The sequence below is a fragment of the Azolla caroliniana genome, unplaced genomic scaffold (assembly GCF_043228905.1).
Source record: "Azolla caroliniana isolate FFs.n. ecotype wild unplaced genomic scaffold, voAzoCaro1.0.p SCAF_8, whole genome shotgun sequence".
Taxonomy (NCBI): domain Eukaryota; kingdom Viridiplantae; phylum Streptophyta; class Polypodiopsida; order Salviniales; family Salviniaceae; genus Azolla; species Azolla caroliniana.
The window spans coordinates 19,165,402-19,186,953 of NW_028230443.1; the positions used below are offsets into that span (position 1 = coordinate 19,165,402).

The 21,552-nt window shown below is 36.7% G+C and overlaps 1 protein-coding gene across 1 annotated transcript; it reads left to right on the forward strand.

Annotated features, from left to right (window-relative positions):
• Positions 1 to 728: 728 nt before the first annotated feature.
• LOC147861259 (uncharacterized) lies at positions 729 to 18,707 on the forward strand. The gene is made up of 23 exons (XM_087323927.1): positions 729 to 1,063; positions 5,378 to 5,485; positions 6,123 to 6,271; positions 6,349 to 6,430; positions 6,510 to 6,916; positions 7,556 to 7,991; positions 8,075 to 8,298; positions 8,873 to 9,068; positions 9,142 to 9,314; positions 9,395 to 9,569; positions 9,680 to 9,733; positions 9,809 to 9,988; positions 11,168 to 11,280; positions 14,215 to 14,397; positions 14,537 to 14,594; positions 14,802 to 14,861; positions 14,935 to 14,976; positions 15,066 to 15,202; positions 17,041 to 17,176; positions 17,263 to 17,340; positions 18,112 to 18,228; positions 18,345 to 18,407; positions 18,501 to 18,707. The coding sequence occupies exons 1-23, from the start codon at positions 923 to 925 to the stop codon at positions 18,603 to 18,605; spliced, it is 3,417 nt and encodes a 1,138-aa protein (XP_087180053.1). The 5' UTR covers positions 729 to 922; the 3' UTR covers positions 18,606 to 18,707.
• Positions 18,708 to 21,552: the final 2,845 nt, after the last annotated feature.

Consider the following 21,552-nt stretch of genomic DNA (forward strand, 5'->3'; position numbering starts at 1 on the left):
AAACCCGCTACTATACGTGCTAGGAATCGACAATGGTTCAATTTCGGCTTCATCGATTTGGCCTTGTTCAAACCAAACTGGTTTAGGCTAAACCAGTTTGGGAGTTTCCAAACCTAGACCAAACCGGTTCCTAAACCAATTTGGCGAAGGCGATTAAGCCTTAACCCGGCTTGGAAACCGGTTTGGCCCAAATTAGTTTTGTTCAGTTTGAGCCATCCCAAACCGGTTAAGGAAGCTCAAGCTCAAGCCTAAACCGAACCGAACCAAACTAACTAACCGTTTAAAAACGGTTTAACGGTTTGGTTTAGGCTTGAGCCGAGTCATTGTTGATTCTATTACGAGCTTCACTAAGAGAGCTATTTCTAATATTATGCAAAAGGTGAGGCCCATATTTCAAATATTAAGAAAAATGTGAGGCCTCTTTCTAATATTATGCAAAACATAGTTCGCAATGCATTGGCAAACATTTCTTTTTTCATACGAATGAAAACGAATACGTATGTTATCAAAACATTCTTATGTTTTTTTTTACACTTTCTACCTTATAATAAAAAATAATGGATACAAAAGTATGGTATTTACCATAGATTTCGAGGATGTTTACCATACGCGAATGCGAATGCACGTATGGTGCAAAATATACTCTAGTAGCAAATTTACATGAAACCAGAAAAGGCGTGCAAACACAGTAGAAGCGACTGGAGACGAGACACAGATACAGTCACAGTCACAGATCGAGATCAAGATCAAGATCGAGATCGAGATCGAGAACGATCCATGGTAGCTTGTGGTTCACCAGAAGATATCTTCCCTATACACGGTTTGATAGAGAAGATACTGGCATACAGATGCCGTGCCATATCTCTGGTAGCCATACCTTCTGATTAGGCCTCCTTTTTTCTTTTGGCAAAGAAGGAACAGGATGTATATCGCTTATGGATGGCCCAAGCTTCTCTCCACAGCATCCCCTTCTCCTGAAGACGTCGTTGTTTATCTTAGAGCTTCCAGTGGCCTCCTCCTTCTCGTCTCTTCATCGCATCTTGAAGTGTGGAGCACTTTACAGGTTTATTTCCTCTTAATTATATTATATTATTTTCTTCCTTACCCGCGACCTCTTTGGGCATGTATTCTGTGTTGCAAATCCCTTTTCAGTAATTGATCTCATGAGAATAGGTATATTAATTGATCAGATCTGACCTCTGGTTTCAAATTAGCTAGCTCCACTTGTCCATCTCAGGTGAAATCTTAGCCAGGACAAAGCAATTCCATTTTTATCCTTATCAGGGAAATGCTTCATTTTTGGGAACTAGAAATTTGAATAAACATGGTCTTTGTGCTTGTTTCATGGGAAAAGCATTCATTTTTAGAACTAGACGAGATAAGGTTCAAGCCATAGATGCACTTCGTTCATCTCAGGAAAAGGACTCCTTTTGGAAGACTAGGTTTAAAGAATGATAAAGATGGTTTTTTGGTGGAGCTCCATTTTGTTCATCTTGGGAAAATTGTTTCTTTTTCTGGAACTAGAGTTAAGAACTAGAGTTTTATAATCCATACAATTGTCTTTTATGGCAGAAGTTTCTGGTTAAAATTTCCATATGAAGGACATGTGTCCCTTGTGCACCTGGTTCATAACAATCCATTTACAGCGGTGGAGGGGATTCATGGCTTCTAATGCTACTATTATCTCTTCCACCATTCCTCAATTTCCCAAAGAGTTTATTCTAGATGGAACTAACTATCTAGAGTCGGAATTGCATATGATGACCAAGCTGCAATACCATCGTTTCTGGAATATTGTAAAAGGAACGGAGCCCCTCTTAAGGCTAATATTATTTTATCTTCAACACCCACTCAAGGTGCCTTGGAATTCTTCATTGATGATGAGTTTAAGGCTGCATTTTTGCTTTGTGCGCTGCTAGAGAACTAGGATATCTTCAGGACTGCAATGAGCAATTCTAATGTGATGTTTTTGTACCATGTAGAGAGTTTTCTACACATGGAAGAGATTAAGTCCTCCAGTGCTTCGTATACTAGGGGCATGTCACAATAGAGAGGCAAATCTGATAGCAAAGGCCGCAATTAATTGCATGGCAAAGATGTAGAATGCCATCATTGTGGCAAGAAGGGTCGCTTTAAACATGACTGCCACAAATGGAAGGAAAAGAAAGGGAAGGGCAAGATGATAGATGATAGCAAATATGAGATGAAATATAGTCAACCTAAGAATAGTGTTAAAACTATGGAGGTGAATGTAGTCATTCATGACAGTGATAATGGGAATGATGTACTCTTTGTATCTTCATGCTTCAATGCACATTCTTTACTTGCAAATAAGGATGGTGACATGCACACTTGGATTCTTGATTCAAGTGCTTTTCACATCACTCCTCATCGTGAGTGGTTTTCTGACTACACAAGGGGTCGACATGATTTTACCCATCTCGGGGACAACTGTACATTCGGTGTTGTGCATATTGACACTAGGAAGTTGCGGTTTTAGTATGGTTCTGTCCTCACACTTCAGCATGTACAACATGTACTTCAACTCAAAGTAGGATTAGCACAAGTCAATTAGATGACAATGGATTTTACACCACCTTTTGTGATGGGAAATGGAAGATCTATAAGAGATCTAGAGTTATTGCTAGGGGTTGTAACAATGATTCCTTGTGTCGTCTCCATGTATCGAATGTGAGTGACGATGTTGTTGCCATAATACAGCAACCAAGTGTTTCTTGTAATTTAAGAATGTGATCACATGGATAAAGAAAAGGATCATCAAGATCTAGCCCATACAAATTGTAGTAGTTGGATTCTTTATGAGAAATGTAACAACATACCCCATAAAGTTTATCTTTACATAATGTTACTTCAACCACCCACGTATATATTTTTTGTATTCATTATACTTACATGCTCGTGTGTAGCTTTCCTAGCCCTCATTATAAATACATGCCACTCTTGCTTGCCCAATATTAATTCTAGTGTGGGGCCATATAGGTTTCATGATGTAGTCATCAATATTACATATATGCTTGGCTTCATGTTCCCAAGTTTCAATCAGAAATATAATCACAAGCCTTTATTTGACTTGAGAATCTTACATGCATATATGATGAGATTCTTTAATTATGTCTTAATTCTAATTCTATTTACTTTTTTACCTAGTCATGTTTATTTTGGTCGGTTGGTTCTCATAGATGAGGCAACATTTTAAGATGTGATCTCTTGTTTGCTCTTATAGGCCATTTTGGCCTCGTAAAAGATGTATATATATATATATATTTCTTTCTTTCTCATACACACAATACAACACCCGTACTCGCCTACATTCTAGGATTATACATAGCCCTATATCTTCACAATATATGAGTGTGAGGATGAATCAAGAAATAGTCTAAACCTACTTTGCTGGCATTTGGGATTTGTGATAAACTCACACAATAGGTTTAAGCAAAAGGTGGAGTAAATGAAGGAAATGAGCTAATTAATGAACACTACAGATAGATAGATAGATTATATTATCGTCTTCGGAGGTCAAATATGACCTATGAGACCAAAAATATTACATTTCATGTGATACGTGTGAAAGTGAGTAGTGACTCTCGATGTTCAAGAACTTTACCAATGAATGTTGCAATTGAGAGTGCACATTGTGGTTGTGAGAGGAATTCATGCAAGGATTGGGCTCGGTCGAAGAGATGTGGAAAGCATGGTCGAATATCATTAAAGGCAGAGCATTGTATCAAAGTGTGATACTCATTCGCGAACTTGTTCAGGGCAAAGTGTGCATAACCAACCACTCTCATTACTTGTGCCCCAACGCCCTATCTCACATCGCAATGCATGTGAGCTAAGTCGCATGGAAGCAATGGTTTGAATGGCAGATAGCGGTATGGGCTCTAACATGTATCGATGTGTACGGTTTCCCCGTTCCGCAAAGAATATGGTTTTGTAGTTAGGTGCAACATGTGTAGTATAATGTGTGAAGCGTGAGCCTCCACATTTGTCCCATGTCATGATACATTGCCGTTGAAAAAAGGCCTCATTTACAGAGGAATCTAGTGATGCATCATGAAGCAAGTGTTTTGCATCCCATCTACCAAACCATTTTTCTATATCTTGCATCCAACCGGAACACAAAATTTTGCTTTTATACGTCTTTTGGATCTTTTTGCTTGCTTCCCATGCAATTCTAGGAAGTCGATGTGAGGAGGAAACGATCCCGTCTCAAGGAGGAGGAGGGTGTAGGGCATTTGTTTCTTAAGTTAAGAAACAAACGCCCTACCCTCCTCCTCCTTGAGATGGCCTCTAAAAGATTGCTAGACTATTTAAAGAACTAACTATTTTCTATTTGATGTTTGATTACTAAAACCCATAAATCATAAGGTGGGAAGTAGATTGGTGGTTAACTAACGTGTTCACTTGGAAAAAACAGAAGTGCCCAAGAAACATACGCCCTACACCCTCCTCCTCCTCGAGACGGGCTCTAAAAGATTGCTAGACTATTTAAAGAACTGACTTTTATATTTGATGTTTGATTACAAAAGCCTATAAATCATAAGGTGGGAAGTAGATCGGTGGTTAACTAACGTGTTTACTGGAAAAAACAGAAGTGCCCAAGAAACATGTGTTCACGCCTAGCTTGCAAGAATAGGCATCAAATGTAGCATCTATGCATTTATCAACTACTTCGCAAGGTAGCTCTAGTTCCATTAATCATGAGACCATGATAAATGAAATGTAAACATGTTCCTACAGAAGAATTCTTGGAGAGAGTTTTTCTTAGAACGGGCTCTAAAAGATTGTTAAACTATTTAAAGAACTGACTATTTTATATTTGACGTTTGATTACAAAAGCCCATAAATCATAAGGTGGGAAGCAGATCGGTGGTTAACTAACGTGTTCACTTGGAAAAAACAGAAGTGCCCAAGAAACATGTGTTCACGCCTAGCTTGCAAGAATAGGCATCAAATGTAGCATCTATGCATTTATCAAAAACTTCGCAAGGTAGCTCTAGTTCCATTAATCATGAGATCATGATAAATGAAATGTATACATGTTGTGATCAAACTTCATTCTGGATTAACATATAATCTATACAAATTTTACTAAAGAATTTTCTTATTGTATCAGTTTGTGCTGTGCTTGTAATGTTAAGTATAATATCATATTATTTTTGCTGTTCTTTCTCTTTTGTGATTGGTCCCTATGTTGGATGGCATATAGTGCATAGATGTCATTTAAACTTCGTGCAGCACATGCATATATTTTTGGAATATCAGAGAAACGATGCTGTCAGATTATGTTGTGCCATAAATATCCATTCAAGCATTTTTACGTTACATACACTATGTGTTCGTGTACCTTTTACAGCATAAAACTCGACTTGCACAATCCGTCAGAGATACTGATGCAATAAATCGGGAAGGATGTAACATACAAGCCATATGGAGCAGTGACTCGAAAACTGTTTTAGTACTTGTAAGTATTTATTAATTTCATAACTAGCACACAAGAAAGAGTTTTCTAGGGTATGTAGCATATGATATACATGGGGTCTTTGCATAAGATATGTTGCAAGCTGACACATTGATGTCTTCCATGTTTGTTGCATAAGCTGAGCCATACATTCCAGATTTCATGATTCTATGTAACTATGTGCATGGTAAGATATATTTACCCTAAACTGCATTACATAGAGATCTCACTGAACAGTTGTAGTTTGCTATATATTAAAGTGTTTGTTAACCCTAACCATAATATAGAGGACTTGATATTATGATCAATCAACATTCTCACAACACACTTCATACACCTTCATAAATCTAAGAAGTAGGTTTCACTTATTTTTCTCTAGTTTACTTCATGTACTTGTTTCATGTCAAATGTTCTGTGTTAATAGAGATTATACTTGGAACAACAGAATTTGCAATGATCATGGTTTCAGAAAGGACCGTGATTATGTGAAGCAAGGAAATAGAGTTTGATATGTCTATTTGCAGTGACATAAAGGATTTCTTATTTGTGTGCATTTTTATACTGTAACTGCTGCTTCTTCGTGCATCTCAGAGTGACATAAAGGGTTTCTTATTTGATAAATAATTGTATTCTGTTCCAGACAGCTGCAAACTATTTACTTTGCTATAAGCTAAGCACCTCTGGTAAGCAAATACGATTTAGTGGAAGAGAGGCTACTGGTGTGTTCATTATTAATTTGAAGCTTTCCTCAAGCTTGAAATTACCATCTTTACATGGGACGACTTCAACGTAAGAGTTCACTTTCTTGTATATCACAGCGTGTGAATGGGCATATACTGTAGTTGATAGATTTGTTATTTTTCCAGGAGCAACTTTGCAGGAACAAATGACAGTGCGATATTGGGTCTTTCAGATGGGTCTTTGCAGCTTATTTCATGGTCTGGTGAGGTAAAAAATTTCAACCTGTTGTTTCATTTTTCAATTTTCTAGTTTTCTTGTTCATTCATTTGTTTTCTTGATTATGCAGCCCTTGGATTCTGTGAAAGTTTCTAGCAAAGATAGTTATGTGCCTGAAAAGTCTTCCCTGGAAGAGGATAACCATGATATTACCATCCTAGGTCAAGCAAAGTCTTTCAGAGAGATGAGAAACTTAAAGTTAAGTTTCACACAGCTGGAAGTGTCAGTCCAACTGAACCTTCTTATAGCAGTGCTCCAAGATGGCCAGGTATTACTTTGTACAACAAGCAAGAAAGGTGTGAGGAAAGGTTCAGACATAACAGCAGAGAGGTGGTTAGGTATTTGTGATGCAGTCTGTGCTTCTGTAGCTCATGAACAAAGCATTCTTGCTGTCGGGTCTAAAACTGGAGATGTTAATCTCTTTGACCTTGCGGACAATGCAACACTTATCCGAACAATATCTCTATATGATTGGGGGTGAGAAATTTGACCTACTTTCTCTAGGTCATTAATCTATAGCCAATTAAAAATATATATACACAACCATCTAGTTATACAAGAGAGATCTATGTTCATTTACTAATGTATTTTGAATGGAGTGAAATACTGATAGTTTATCAGTTAATAATTATTTAAGAATGATTCTCTTTATTTAAGGTAGATTGTTTTGGATTTTTTCTAGCGGACTTCATGTATTTGATGAGGTATATAATATTGTAGAAAAGGTCAACATACTGTTGTGTCAAAGCCACCTTTGTATTATGATCAAAATTAGGCTGCAAATTGTTTTTATTCAAGTTATTATATAGTTCTGTTTTCTCAAGAAAAGGGAGATGAAGTCACATGCTCACAGATCATCATTTGTATGTGGTGATATAATGCTGTTAAAATAGCTGTTCTGAAAATTCAGAATTGGGATCCGCAATAGAAGAATCAGAGCGCAAATGCACTCTATATACCTTACATGGTTTTTTCTAAAGTGTTCTAGCATTTCCTTGATTTAAGCCATAATGCCTCTTGTATTCAATTCTCTGACTTTGTATAATCGCATAATGGTATTGGGAAAATACAATTGGATCAAAAGATATAAGTTTTCTTGTTTAAATATCATTTCAGATATTCGATGGAAGATACTGGAGCAGTAAGCTGCATTAGGTGGACACCTGACAATACTGCATTTGCAGTTGGATGGCAGCTTCGAGGCCTGGCTGTGTGGTCTTCTTCTGGATGTAGGCTAATGTGTACAATTCGTCAAAGTGGGCTACATTCAGCTTTTTCACCAGTCTCTAAACCTGGTCAAGATCTGCGCAGATCTGAGCCTCTGAGTGCTGGTGTAATATGCATGGATTGGGAAGATAATGCTTACCAGCTATTTGCCATTGAATCGGGCAATGCAGAAAGAATGGTTGCATTTACATTTGGAAAGTGCTGTCTGAATAGAGGTATCTCTGGTGTTTCACATCTTCGCCATATTATATGTGGTGAAGACAGGGTACTCCTTTTGCAGTCAGAAGATGAAGATGAGCTTAAAATTCAGCATCTGATTGTGCCGGTAGGTAGTTCATAAAGAGCTAAATTTCATTGTAGACTGATTGTTTTCATATTATGCTGATACACAATATCTATGACATACAGCAATCTTACATCAGCGCAAATTGGCCAGTTTTGAATGTAGCTGCAAGTAAGGATGGAACACATTTAGCCATAGCAGGTTCTCGAGGTCTGATAATCTATGACTTGCGATTAAAGAAGTGGCGTGTCTTCGGGGATCTAATGCAAGAGCAGCGAATTAGCTGCAGAGGCTTACTTTGGCTGGGCAAAATTGTGGTTATATGCAATTATAACGATACAAGCAAATTGTAAGTTCCTGTTTAGCACTAACTGCATCAATTTCTTTGGTTCTTCAAATTTGAGGACTTTGTACAACCAACAGTAGGATCATGAAAATAACTGTTAAGGTAACATTTAGTCTATAATGTAGATCTAAAGAAAAAAGCTAAAAGTGATCATATTTGTTTCAGCAATTATCATGTAAAACTTTCTTCTGCTCCTACAGCATCCATTATGGGCTTCAGTGTATGCTACAGAGGTTCCTTCTTCACATAATTTAGATGATGCCTTACTGGTAATTTATACTAGAATTCAACTTTGCAACAATCTGACAGGGAATAAGCCCCAATATTTGATGACTAGTCTTCTTGTGCAGTGTAATAGAATTCTAGATTTTAGAAAGTTTGAATCTCCCTTAATATGGGCAAGTACAGTATGGAAAGTGCATTTCAGTTTCAGAGCTTAGTAGTGTTATTCTGGTATATCTGATGGGACCTTTGGTTAGTTATCTTTTCATCGTTCTTGGAATAATGAACAACTATATTTTGGTCAGCGTTTTGCATCATGAGATGTTTAATCTGAAGAGTTGGTGGTACTCTGCAGGTATGAACTGTGCTTTTATCCACGTTTCCATCTAGATGAAAGTTCTTTGCTTTGTCGGAAGGTTCTGCCAGACAAACCTATAGTCATGGATATTTGGCAAGATTATATTCTGGTTACCTATCCTCCTTTTGATGTTCATGTTTTCCAAGCTAGATTATCAGGCAAGCTCAATCCAACACAGACTTCAAGTTTGCAGGTATGGGCATCATTAAGTAAACGCTATGTTTTCTAGTTTCCTTTCAGAAATTTTGTAATGAGAGAAGGAACAGCTTGTCACAGCACGGGAACTTTCGATAATGACTGCAAAGAAGCAACCTGTGGCTATGCGCTTTTTACCTCACCGCATAACACAAGATGGGAAAATCTCTTCAGATATTGACCTGTCTGTAAACAATGATGTTCACGGCTCCTTTGAAGATTCTGTTCCCAAACAGCCATCCAGGTCTCTATTTTTTATAATTCATATTAAAAGGGGTTTTGGTGATCTATAGGCCAAGGTTTATACAATCTCTCAGGTTGCAGGTGTCTTATCTTGAGAATCAACGGGGAACTCTCACTTCTGGACTTGGATGAAGGTAGTGAACGCAAACTAACAGGAGATGTAGAACATTTCTGGGTAACCTATAAGCAACTGGATGGAGAAGCGAACTTGATAGAAGAAGTTTCATGGTTGGCTTATGGACATCATGGAATGCAGGCACAGTTGAAACTCTTTATAATTGTTTGTTTGATAGATTATCCTATTTCTTGGAAGGGCATTATCATTAGCATACCGATTTAATATTTTCTCATATCCCATATTTCCAGGCATGGTATCCATCTTCTGGGGCGGATTCATATCAGTTGCAAGACTTTCTGCAGGTTCTCATTAGACACATTTCCACAATGATGCATTTATTTTGGTTTATGATTTTGAAGTTGTATCTATTTTTGCAGCTGGACCCAGAGCTCGAATTTGACCGAGAAGTATATCCTTTGGGGCTGGTACCATATTCTGGTGTAGTGGTGGGAGTTTCGCAAAGACTTTCATTTTCAGCAGGTGTGGAGATGCCTTGCTTTGAACCTTTGCCACAAGCTCAGACTATCTTACACTGTCTACTTCGTCATCTTATCCAGGTTCTAGTTCTTTGTTCCTGTTTTCTAGTGATTCGATATTTTTCTAGCTGGATGCCATGTACTTGATAAATCTATTATTGACATTTCAAGGATGTTGTAACTGAAGATATTTAGTGCCTGTTACAAATGTAGGAATTGTTTGTCTTAGTATCAGCATTCTCAGGCAATGCAGTGGCCTGGATGTTGTCCATGTAAGCCAGCATTTTTATGTACATTTTAGGCAAATTCGACTATATATGGTTCCTATATCCTATATAACATGACAGCTATATCTGCAAATCTGCAACCCTCGATCAGTCTGTATGGAGTACCAGAGAATCATCACCTTTTATTTGTCTTCTATCTTCATTTGTATGCTGGAGGATGACATACAACATTAGGTATAAACATGTCTGCAAATTAAAATCATTTTCAAATTTTCAGAACACTGGGGGAGGTAATCTGATATGGCATTGAGGACGTGGTATCAACTATAGACAGTGCTATGACAAGGGCCATGCCAAGCAAGAATGTGTCAGTCAGCATCATGGTTATAAATATCTATTTAGTAATCATTTTCAATGTCTTGATGATCTACTTGTCTATCTCTTAATGGCTGCTGCTGACCTCTTTTAGTTCTGTCGGTTGCACCCTTTTTTCTTTCCTACAGTTTATCTGATGATCCACCCATTCTTGCATCCCATTTTCCAAGTGACTTTCATCACTCTGGAAAAGCACTTGACAGGGTTCCAAACAAATTATGTAATGGAAAGGTCACAAACATTGGAGTGGTGTCCTACAGGGTATAGTGGGTTTACTAGCACAGTAAAATCTACACTTCGTGAATTGGAATAAATCTTGTGATGCTGAATTTGCTAGAATATGATGTTGACTTGTGTAAACTGAATTAGGGAACTTAATGAATTTGTGAATGTCATTATGTTTTGGATATCAATAGAGTAAAATATAACTAGAAAAGGAGTATAGTGTTTTCATAGCAAAGGCTCTGTTTAAAAATCAAACCTTGTGCCTTTGGGGGAAAAAGGCATATGAACATAATCATCTAAATTTCATGCTCTGTGTAATGTTATTCACCTCGTTTTAACTCAAGTATTGTGCTTTCAGGGTGTGAAGAAAGTTTTATAATAATATATCTTCTAATTGTTATTGCCTTATTTTGATCTTTGATTAATTGTGCAGCGTGAAAAAATGGATGATGCTTTGCAACTTGCCAGATTGTCTGCAAAAAGGCCACATTTTTCACATTGTCTTGAGTGGTTGCTTTTTACGGTGTTTGATGCTGTAGTTTCTAGGTATGTTCAAAATAGACTGAGTTTTTCCTGAGATATTTATCAAACAAATACTTAATCATTGTATTTGATGAAAGATTGTTAGCAGAAACTTTAAGATGTGTTAAACTTTTGTTTGATGGAAATGTCTCTATTTGTTTGTACGCTCTTGTTCATTTAATCAGTTGTAAAGAGTTATTTACAACGAGTACATTTATATGGATTTTTAAGGCTGGGAATGGTGATATTTCTTTAGGGGTGGAGAAAGAAAGAAAGAAAGATATATTAACATCTTTTAAAAGGCCAAGATGGCCTATAAGACCAAACAAGAGATTACATCTTAAGTGTTGTCTCGTTTTTGGAAACAACAAATCAAAATAGAATAAGTATTACTTACAGATGAGGGAATCTGGTTTTCGGCACATGTGAGATTCTCAAGTTAGATATATTGTAACTTTTGTCTTCAAAATATCTCTAGCATAGGTCGATCCAGAATGGAGAGGTCTCCGAAGCGAGGGAAGAATCTGCGATGGCGGGAGATAATGGCCTTTATCTGTTGATGACAAGGGTGCTGTGGACGTGGTCCATGGGGCCAGGGCCTATTGCCCGATCTATTGAAACCCCGTTATGTTAACATCTATTTTTGTTTTTACGATCTTGTTCGTTTAATAAGTTGAACAGAGTTACTGACAATCTATACACGTATGAAATTATAATGCTGGGAATGGTGATCTTTCTTAAGAGGTGGAGAAAGACAGATTTATTAATGTCTTTTAGGAGGCAGCTAACATTGCCTATAAGACCAAACAAGAGTTTTCATCTTAAAATATTGTCTCTTCTTTGAGGGCAACAAACCAGAATACATATAGCTAAATCTGGAGACCTGGCAAATTTTTACTAGGCACATAATATTCTGAAATTAGATGGACTAAAACATCTGCCTTTGAAAGATCTCCAATATGAGCTGATCCAAATGGAGAGGTTTCACGGAAGCTGTATTGGTGTCAGGTTATAATGCTGGGTGGTGGTCCGGATGGAGGCGGACTATGCACACAACAAATTCTATTGCTTGACTTATTGTCACCCTACTTATGTAGTCCTTGATTGACTTGTAACATGCATAATGGAGCTAAAAACAATTGTGGTGGTTCTTTGTTAATGAGCTGTTAGGGTGGTACTTGTGGCCTCTAACGTCTTTTCTATATGTCTCGAGTTCTAGCAGAAGTCCCAAGCAACCCTAGATGTCGTATCTGTTACCTTGCATAGTAGATCAAAGCCTTGTGTGAAGAGGCGGTGCTATTTTCCACTTATCTCATAAACAATAGCACTATGACAAAAAGTGTTCCTCCGATTTCACCATCTGATAGCAGAATTAGTTGATCTGTTCTTCCATTATTTATGAAAGGGTTGGGGTTGATCCATATTCTTTTATTATCCAATTTTATGATATTAGGTCAGGTCACTCTATTCTTTTCCACTTTCTTCATGTCTAGGTATGGGCAATCCAAGTTATATTGGAATGGGGGTAGTGCGTTTATTATTATGCCATGTGATTGGAACCATTCAGCATTTCAGCATACTGATAATTATTATCTCCATCTTGAGCCAGCTGTTTTGATGGGATAAATGCCAATCTTGAGGACCTTTGCGTTTGGAACACCAAATTACTTGTATATCAGTCACTGATTGGGGCATTGTCTCAGTCGTTGTTGAGGCTGCTCCTGTCTCTGCCCGGATATCATCATGGGTCTGAAGGATACAACTAATGATTAAGCAAATAGACATATAATTAAAGGAAAGAAATGGATTAAGGGCACTTTTCCACTCCACCTGAGTGAAGGAATTGAGACGAATCCTGATCTCTGTCAGCGTCCCATACCACTGAATATTGCCAAACGTACCTTGGATGCAATCATGGGGTAGCGATGCTTAGCTCCTTACTATGTGGGTCATCATTTAGACTGAAGTTTCTCCAAATCTGTTTAGTTATGTGCGCATGGAGGTTCAGTCCCAAGTTTCTGCATTGTAGAAACAACCACAGTTTAGTGTGGTTCTTTGAATTGTATATGTGCACATTGTCTTTCAAGGGCACCGAGGGTTGCATATTCACAAGAAATTCAAGCACTCACAACTCACTTTAGTTTTGTCAAGGTTGACTAACAAATCTTTATAATCACGTCTATGCAAAATCACGTCTTTATTGTCAATCTGAAGAATTGAATACCAACTCAATGTCAACCTATAGTAATATTGATATGGCTATCCCTGCCAATTACGCTCCTGAAGCCCCCAATCTCTCTAATATACCTCATGTATATGAAGAGCCAAAGAGAGTCAGTGATAGTGGGTATCTCTTGTTTGCTATTATTAGTTGTACGATGCTAATGGTCTGACATTTTGGTCAATGAAAATGAGATTGACTTGGCTCTCTGAATGAATGCTAGAGTGATTAACTGGTCTACTATACCTAATACATGCCACAGGTATCTGCTATATCTATACTTAATTGATTTTAGTATCTTTAGTGGTAGCAACCAAAACAATATCTCGTTAGAGCTTCTTCCAGTAAGCTTGCAAATTTTCATATTTATGTTTAGTGCTATATTTTGTTCTAGCTGTACTGTCTCCTCAGCGGAACTTGTATCTAATATACCAATCTGGTGAGTTCATATAAAGTATAAGCAATATTAAGAGTATCTCCAAGTCCATGTCCAAGTCCATGTGATTCTGAATATGATATATGCAACATTTCTTTGTGTTATATAATTCCTTTGAATATGCAACTGTTCCAGTGGGGTAGGGCAGTGTGTCATATTATTAGTTGTCCCACTATTAATGCTTTATGGCTTCTTGTTTACACCAACTTGTTCCCATTATAGTATTTTCTTAACTATTTTCTGTATTTAGATGCTTGGAGTTTTGGATACTGATGCTAAATCATGCTTTTTTTATTGACAGTCAAAATTTTAGTAAGTCAGAATGGACTAGCCCCATCAAGTCAGATTCTTCTAGTTTGCTGCATCAAACTTGTGACTTAATAAGGAACTTCTCAGAGTATTTAGATGTGGTAGTGAGCGTTGCAAGGAAGACAGATGGAAGACACTGGAATGACCTCTTTGCTGCTGCTGGAAAGTCCACAGAGTATGAAATGTCCCTTTGTCAATGCTAGTAGGATATACTACTCAGAACAAAATATGGGCGGATTTCATAGCTTTTGACATTAGTTTTAGATATATGAATATCCCCATGAATATTCACATGCTTGTTATTACCACCTCAGGCTGTTTGATGAGTGCTTCAAACGGCGTTGCTACCGCACTGCAGCTGGCTATATCCTGGTATGAACCACCATTCGAGAATATTTACATGAGAATATTTACATGTAGATTATGCGGATTCTCTATCTTTATATTTTGCTCTGTTTTTATGATTTAAAGCATTACTGCAAACTATTTGTATTAGTGATTATTGTTGTACGACGGTATTAGCATCATCCTGTGCCAATATATTTTTAGCCTGTGGATTTTCCCTTGCTTTTGCTTCAGGTAATAGAGAAGCTGGAGGGTACACCTGTCAGCCAGTATAATGCATTACGCCTTCTTCAAGTATATATTTGCACTTTATCGATTGTATTTGTCTATGTAAATCCTGTTACTGATGATGTGGATTGTCATGCAGGCTACATTGGAAGAATCCATGTATGAACTTGCAGGAGAGTTGGTATGTATCCTGAACCCATTTGCAGTCCACATTTGTGATGTTTCTGGCAGTTTATTGAATGATTTGAATTCTGTGGTTCTCTTAAAAAGGTCCGCTTCCTTCTTCGTTCTGGAAGGGAAATAGAAGTTGCGAATGAGGAACCAGAGAGAAAGTCCAGTCGTTTTTTAGGGTTATTCCGTTCAAGTCCAGCCAAGGAGACTTTGATCACCTCACCAAATTTAAAAAGGTAGATGTCTTTAGAGCTTTGAAGCCGAGAATCAGCTTATCATTGTTCCTTTATACATTCTAGATTTGGGTGTGGATGTCAATTGAAGAATTAAATATTTAACTCTACTTGCTTTGGATCTGTATGCCCAAACTATAAGAATGGTACGAATATGGCTGTAGAAAACTCCCTTCAATGTGTTTCTGTAAAAGTTTATCAATCTGACATATGTGTGTCGATGTAGAGTGTAGTTAGACATCATGCTATGTGGATTATCAACTGATTTAGAGTTACAAATATGGATGTAGAAATCTCCGTGTAAACATTACCATATGCTGCGTCTCTTTTGACACTCAGAGTGTTAGAAATATTGAGAATCGATTAGATAGGTATATAGAGTTACAATTACAGAGATGGATATATGAAAACAAAACTTCTATTACATATAAGAGTAGCTCACAATGGTAGTTTACCCATGTGCTCACACCTTAGAGCTTAGATAGGATATGGACCAGCTCACTACAAAATTAGTGGGGACTGATGATCAATCCAACCACTGTGTAAGAAAGTGGATTATATTCTATGTTTGGTCTGAGTATAACATTAAATGTGCAAGTCAATTGATAGTAGTGGAGATATTCCTTTTCTGTCAACTGACTTGTCATTTAATATGACCCAATTCCCTAGATATAGGCCAGTGCTAGATAGTACTTATCTTGAAATCAATGGCACATACTTCAAGACTAAGTACATCATAACTTGCCCACAAAATATTCTAGTTGACTTGATTAGCCAATCCTATTACCTATTTCGCTCTTTCCTAAATACATTGTGTCCTACACATCTACGGTTTCCTAGATTAACATCTTATCAACCCATATGGTCAAGTTGCACCCTAGTCACTCCTCATTTGGGGCACTATCACAAAATGTGCACTCTAAGAGCACATATGGGGATAGATTTACAACTTCAGGCTGATCATTGATTATATCTAACATAGAGCTATCACATAACAAAGGTGTTACAATAGATCAGGCAATAGCAATTTGCCGTGCACATAGGACCTGGCGTCATGGACCATGATCTCAACAGATAAAAGCCATTATTTCCCCCCACTGCGGGTGCTTCCCTCGATTCTCAGACCTGTCCATTCTGGATCGACCTATGCCAGAGATATTTCGAAGACAAATATGACAATCTATCTGATTTGAGAATCTTACATGTACTGATAACACAATTATTTAGTCACTTTTTTACTTCTCCTTTTTTTTACTTAGCAACATTTATTTTGGTTTGTTGTTTCAAAGACGTGAAAACACGTGACCAAGCGGTAATCTCTTGTTTGGTCTTGCAGGCCATTTGCAACTTGAAAAAGTATAGGGTTATCTCTGCAACCAAATCTAATTGTTTGATTTATTAACTAAATCTTCACTACCTTTCAAATTGGACAAAGCTGGTTTCATTCAGTGCTTGCATTTTCCTCTTGCTGTTTTGTGTCCTGATTCTTGTTGATTGCGGATGCAATTGTATCAGCTTCCTCATGAATCACAAGGTTCACCAAGTTTGGTCACCTTGAATGCTGAGATTGTGGTCTGCTACGAAATTCAGTATCTGAAGTTTGCTCCTGCTGGTTTGTTTTAGGCAAAAAAATGTAATGTGGCACTGTAAGAAAGATGCAATGGATACTGTTGTATTACTGTTCCTATTATAGATGCTGTAAAACTATATTGAATTTTATAAGATACTTTTCTCTGGTTATTTCATACGTCAAGACTAAATATCTAAATTTCTATGGAACCTTTTCTTTCACTTTCCATCACCCGACTAAGATTCTAAAATTATTGTTGGCTTGTAAATAGTGTTTCTGCAAGGGAACCAAGTGCACATGTTGCAACTGTAAAGAGGATATTGGAGAATCATGCAGGCTACCTTATGTCCAATAAGATGCTTTGTGAACTTGTTGCCTTTGTTAAAGGCACCCAGTTTGACTTGACGGTACATTCTATTTGGACATTTAAAGGTATGTTATTTCATAATGCACCAGATGAATTAAATTCATGTTTTCTCTTTGTAATTTTTAGGAATTCTTGCAATCGTCAAGTGGCAGATCTGCTCGTTTACAGGACTTCCCATCTGCTTTACAGATTGTTGGTCAAAAGGTACTTCAATTTGGATGTCATGTCTGAAATCTTTGGATGTAGATTTGTTTGCCGCAACAGATATATATTAGACATTGCATGTTATCACTTGTGTAAGGCTCTGTATAAGCAATCCCTGCCTAGTAACTTGAGTGACATCATAGTACGTAATATACTCGAATGCATTGGCAAACATTCTTTTTCATACGAATGCAAATGAATGCGTATGTTATCAAAACATTCTTATGTTTTTTTTACACTTCTTACCTTAACTTTCTTACCTTAAAAAACTTTTATCTTATAATAAATAATGAATACAAAAGTATGGTAGTTACCATACTTCGAGGGTGTTTACCATACTCGAATGATAGAAACATTCTGGAATGCTAATACACGTATGGTACGTATGGTTCACACACTGAGTGACATCATAAAGAAAAGAAAGATATGTATAAGCAATCCCTGCCTAGTAATGTGAGTGACATCATAAAAAAAGAAAGATATTTATAAGCAATTCTGGTCTAGTAACAGTCATTGCAGCCTGTGATGGTAGCTTCATTGATGCTTGCTGTATTACAGCTCAATCATTAATCACTGAACTGATGGGAAGTGAGTATGTGTATGATATTCAAAGAGTAATAGATATGCAATCTAGTAGCGAATGAGAATTCTACATGATCTCATCTGATGATTTGGTGGGAAAACCTTAGTGTATACTAGCTATATTCTGCTCTTTCTGGACCTTGAAATGTAACTAAATTCTGCTTGTGTGTTGATTCTTTTTTATTGCAGTTAGATATGAATATACTGCAGAGCCGCTTAGATGCAGAGTTTCTCTTGGCCCATATGTGTACTGTGGGGTTCAAAGAATGGATTGTTGTGCTTGCAACTTTGCTAAGACGCACAGAAGTGAGATGTGCTTTAATATTCTCTTTACCATACACATTACATATTTAATAGCATTTTGTGTATAAGTATTCAGTCCTCCCTGGTAACACAGATCTTATGTTTTGAACAATTTATAGGTCTTACTAGATATTTTCAGAGGTGACCACCGCTTATGGAATGCATATAGTCAAACTCTCAGGGTAATTTCTCATAGCATGTTTACCACTGCCGACTTCTTCCAATAGTATCTTTCAAATCTCTTTACTCACCACTGACTATAATTATTTTGACAGCTACACACGGAATTCTCGGACTTTGAAGACTTGCTTTGTTTAATTGATCAATCTCTTGAGTTTCAACAACCACAATTGCATAACGAAAAGAATATAGAGATCTAGTATTAGAATTGGCTATATTTCTGTACACATACTTTTCCGTATTCATATTTGTACCCAGCTTCTGCTGGTGTTCATTATAATTAATTCCTCTTAAATTTTGTCTGCCTTCGCTGTTGTTAATGCTGCCTAAATAGTTCATGGAATATGGTTACTAAGTCCTTCTGGAATCTGGCATTGAAATCTCTTTCCGGTGGTCAAATGACTGGAGATTCGTTTATTATGATGTGTACATTTTCACACCTATTAAATATTCTATGTAATTCCTGGCTTCTGGGCACATTTGGTATCTTGTAACATACCAAGAGAGAATAGTCAATGTTATCATGGATGTCTATAAAGAACAGTATACATTAAAATAAATAGAGGAAGGTTGTTATGTGCTCTTCAAGACTGGTTTCTTTAAGGGAGTGGATCACTTTCGAGCAGCATTCTACAAGAGCCTTGTTGTACTGATATGTTTATGTTGGGAATCAATCAGACTAAGACTAACTTATTTAGTACAATTGCCTATTATTAACTTGATATTATTAAACTTTATTGTGATTCTTATGGTGAATGATATAATTGTGCATCCTTCAACTGACTTTTCATTAATGCTCAGTGGGCTACTAACTCACTGTTTTAATTAAACATTTCTTGGTCATTTGACTAATGGTTAGTCCCATTCTAATTTAGTTGCACAATTACGTAAGGTTATGTTATACATTACTTAAAGATCCACCTCTTAAAACCAAAACTTGACTTTTTCTGAAGACAACCAGCCAACAGTAGCTATAATAAGATAAGTTACCCACAACAATGTTTATAATTAATGTTGTCAATTGAGTGCCCCATGCAATGATCTTGATTGCAATAAAAATGTTCATACCACTTGGATGAAGGCAGTCATTCACCTTATAATGGCATGGACCAAGGTCCAAGATTATGATTGCAAGTCCCATCCAACTTTTGTGCCCACTCCTAATTGTGAGATTGTAAACAATTGTTGACCACAAAGGAGCCATCCATCCAAATAGGTTTGGTGGCCAAGAATATAAAACAAATGGCGTTGTACAATGTCAAGCAATCAATGTTTGCTATGAGAATGCAACAAAACTATGGGTTGAAAAGAAAGCTCTAATGGCCTATTATTTGACACAAGAAGTACAACATAATCTTGAAAGGCTAGGCATGAAACCTACAAGTGAGATGGTAAACCCATATTGAATGTTGGTAAGCCATCCCACTATTGAAACTCTTATGCTTAATTGTGTGATCCTATGATACACCTCATTATATTCTTCATGAACCAATAGAAGTTAAGGAACCAGAATTACTAACCAAACTACCACATATTAGCTTTCTCAAACTCATTAATATCCATCCCATCCTTAATTAACAGTCCTTGATCATTATTACATATGAAACTAAAGTTAAGCAATATAATAAGAGATAATGATAAAATATAAAATATTGTTGGTGTCCCATACCACTGAATATTACCTTATCTTATTCCTCGGTGGTGGTTTAATAGATTCCAAGGAAAGAGCTTAATCAACAATGATATCATTATGAAGGGGGTATCTAGCCCCCTTTATAGAGTCCAACACATATTCCTACATGTCATAGGTCTTATGGGTTTGTCCCAAGTAGTAGGATTATCATATCCTAAAACGATTAAATTTAGTTTTAAATTCGGTCTTTATGGTTATGCATGTAACATGCTCTCCATTTCCAAAAAACATTGCACTCTTGAAATAACAAATCAAAATCAAAGTTAGATTTAAGAGTGCGCTCTTTTTCCCAAGCAACATCACTCATGGTTTGATCCAAACTTTTTGAATTATTGAATTTGTTTAGATCTCAAATGTTTTGTTCAAGCATTAAAAAATCTCTCTAACAAATGATTAATCCTTGTGAAGTACTAGATTTTTCATGGTTATTATATTGTCAATGAAACCAATAAGTTCTTTGAGGTGGCTAGCATGGAAAACAAAATGAACATCGACAACACCAAGAAGGTTGAGATGATAGGCAATTGAACCAATACACTTTAAGACTATGAACGGTCCACAACGATGTTGGGCTAATATAGCACACTTATCCACATGCTCAAATCATATCCTTAATAATTCAATTGACTCGTTCTATTTAATCATTAGACTACGGATTATATGAGGAACTAAGACCCTAGTGCCAAAACCGCAACTATTATAATCTCTTTCACTGACTACATCAATAACCCATAAAATTGTAATAACTTGTGTAAATGATTTGGAAAGCCAATTCATGAGTTATCGTTGTTTTAATGTATATAAACCTTGCTAATTTTGTTAGTTGATCAATGATAATCCATTAGATTCATAACCTCTTTATGTTCAAGGTAAGGTAACAATAAAATCCATAGATATAATTTTCTATTTATTGTAAGGAATATTTAGCAGATGCAAAAGATTGGCAATTTTATTATAAGGAATATATAGTATATGCAATTAGATATTCACCACATAATGTGAATATTTGATTGCATATTTTTGCACTTGGTGGCATAATTTAGGCTAGACACCTATTGAGGGTGTATCATGATATGAGGAGCTCTAAAACACTAATTGTTGGTCGAAGGTGTGAAAGGGAACAGGAAGCCAAGCACAAAAAGCTGAACATGTGAAGCTAGCTAAGGACCGAATGAGGTGTTACTATAACACCAAGTATTTAACGAGTAAAAAAGATTGTAACCAACCATGCTCCCCTAGAAGAGGAAGCATGGAATAGTATATATAAGGATTGTGTGAATGAGAGAGGAAGAGAGTAGATTTAAACGAGGAATTTTACAAAGAGGGTTGAGTGTTTCTAAGGGAATAGAGACTCTACCAACAATCGATATCGTTATTTGTAACAAAGTTGTAACCTTAATATATGATTCTATCTTGTGGGAAAACTCTACGTGGTCTATCTTGTGTTATAAGGT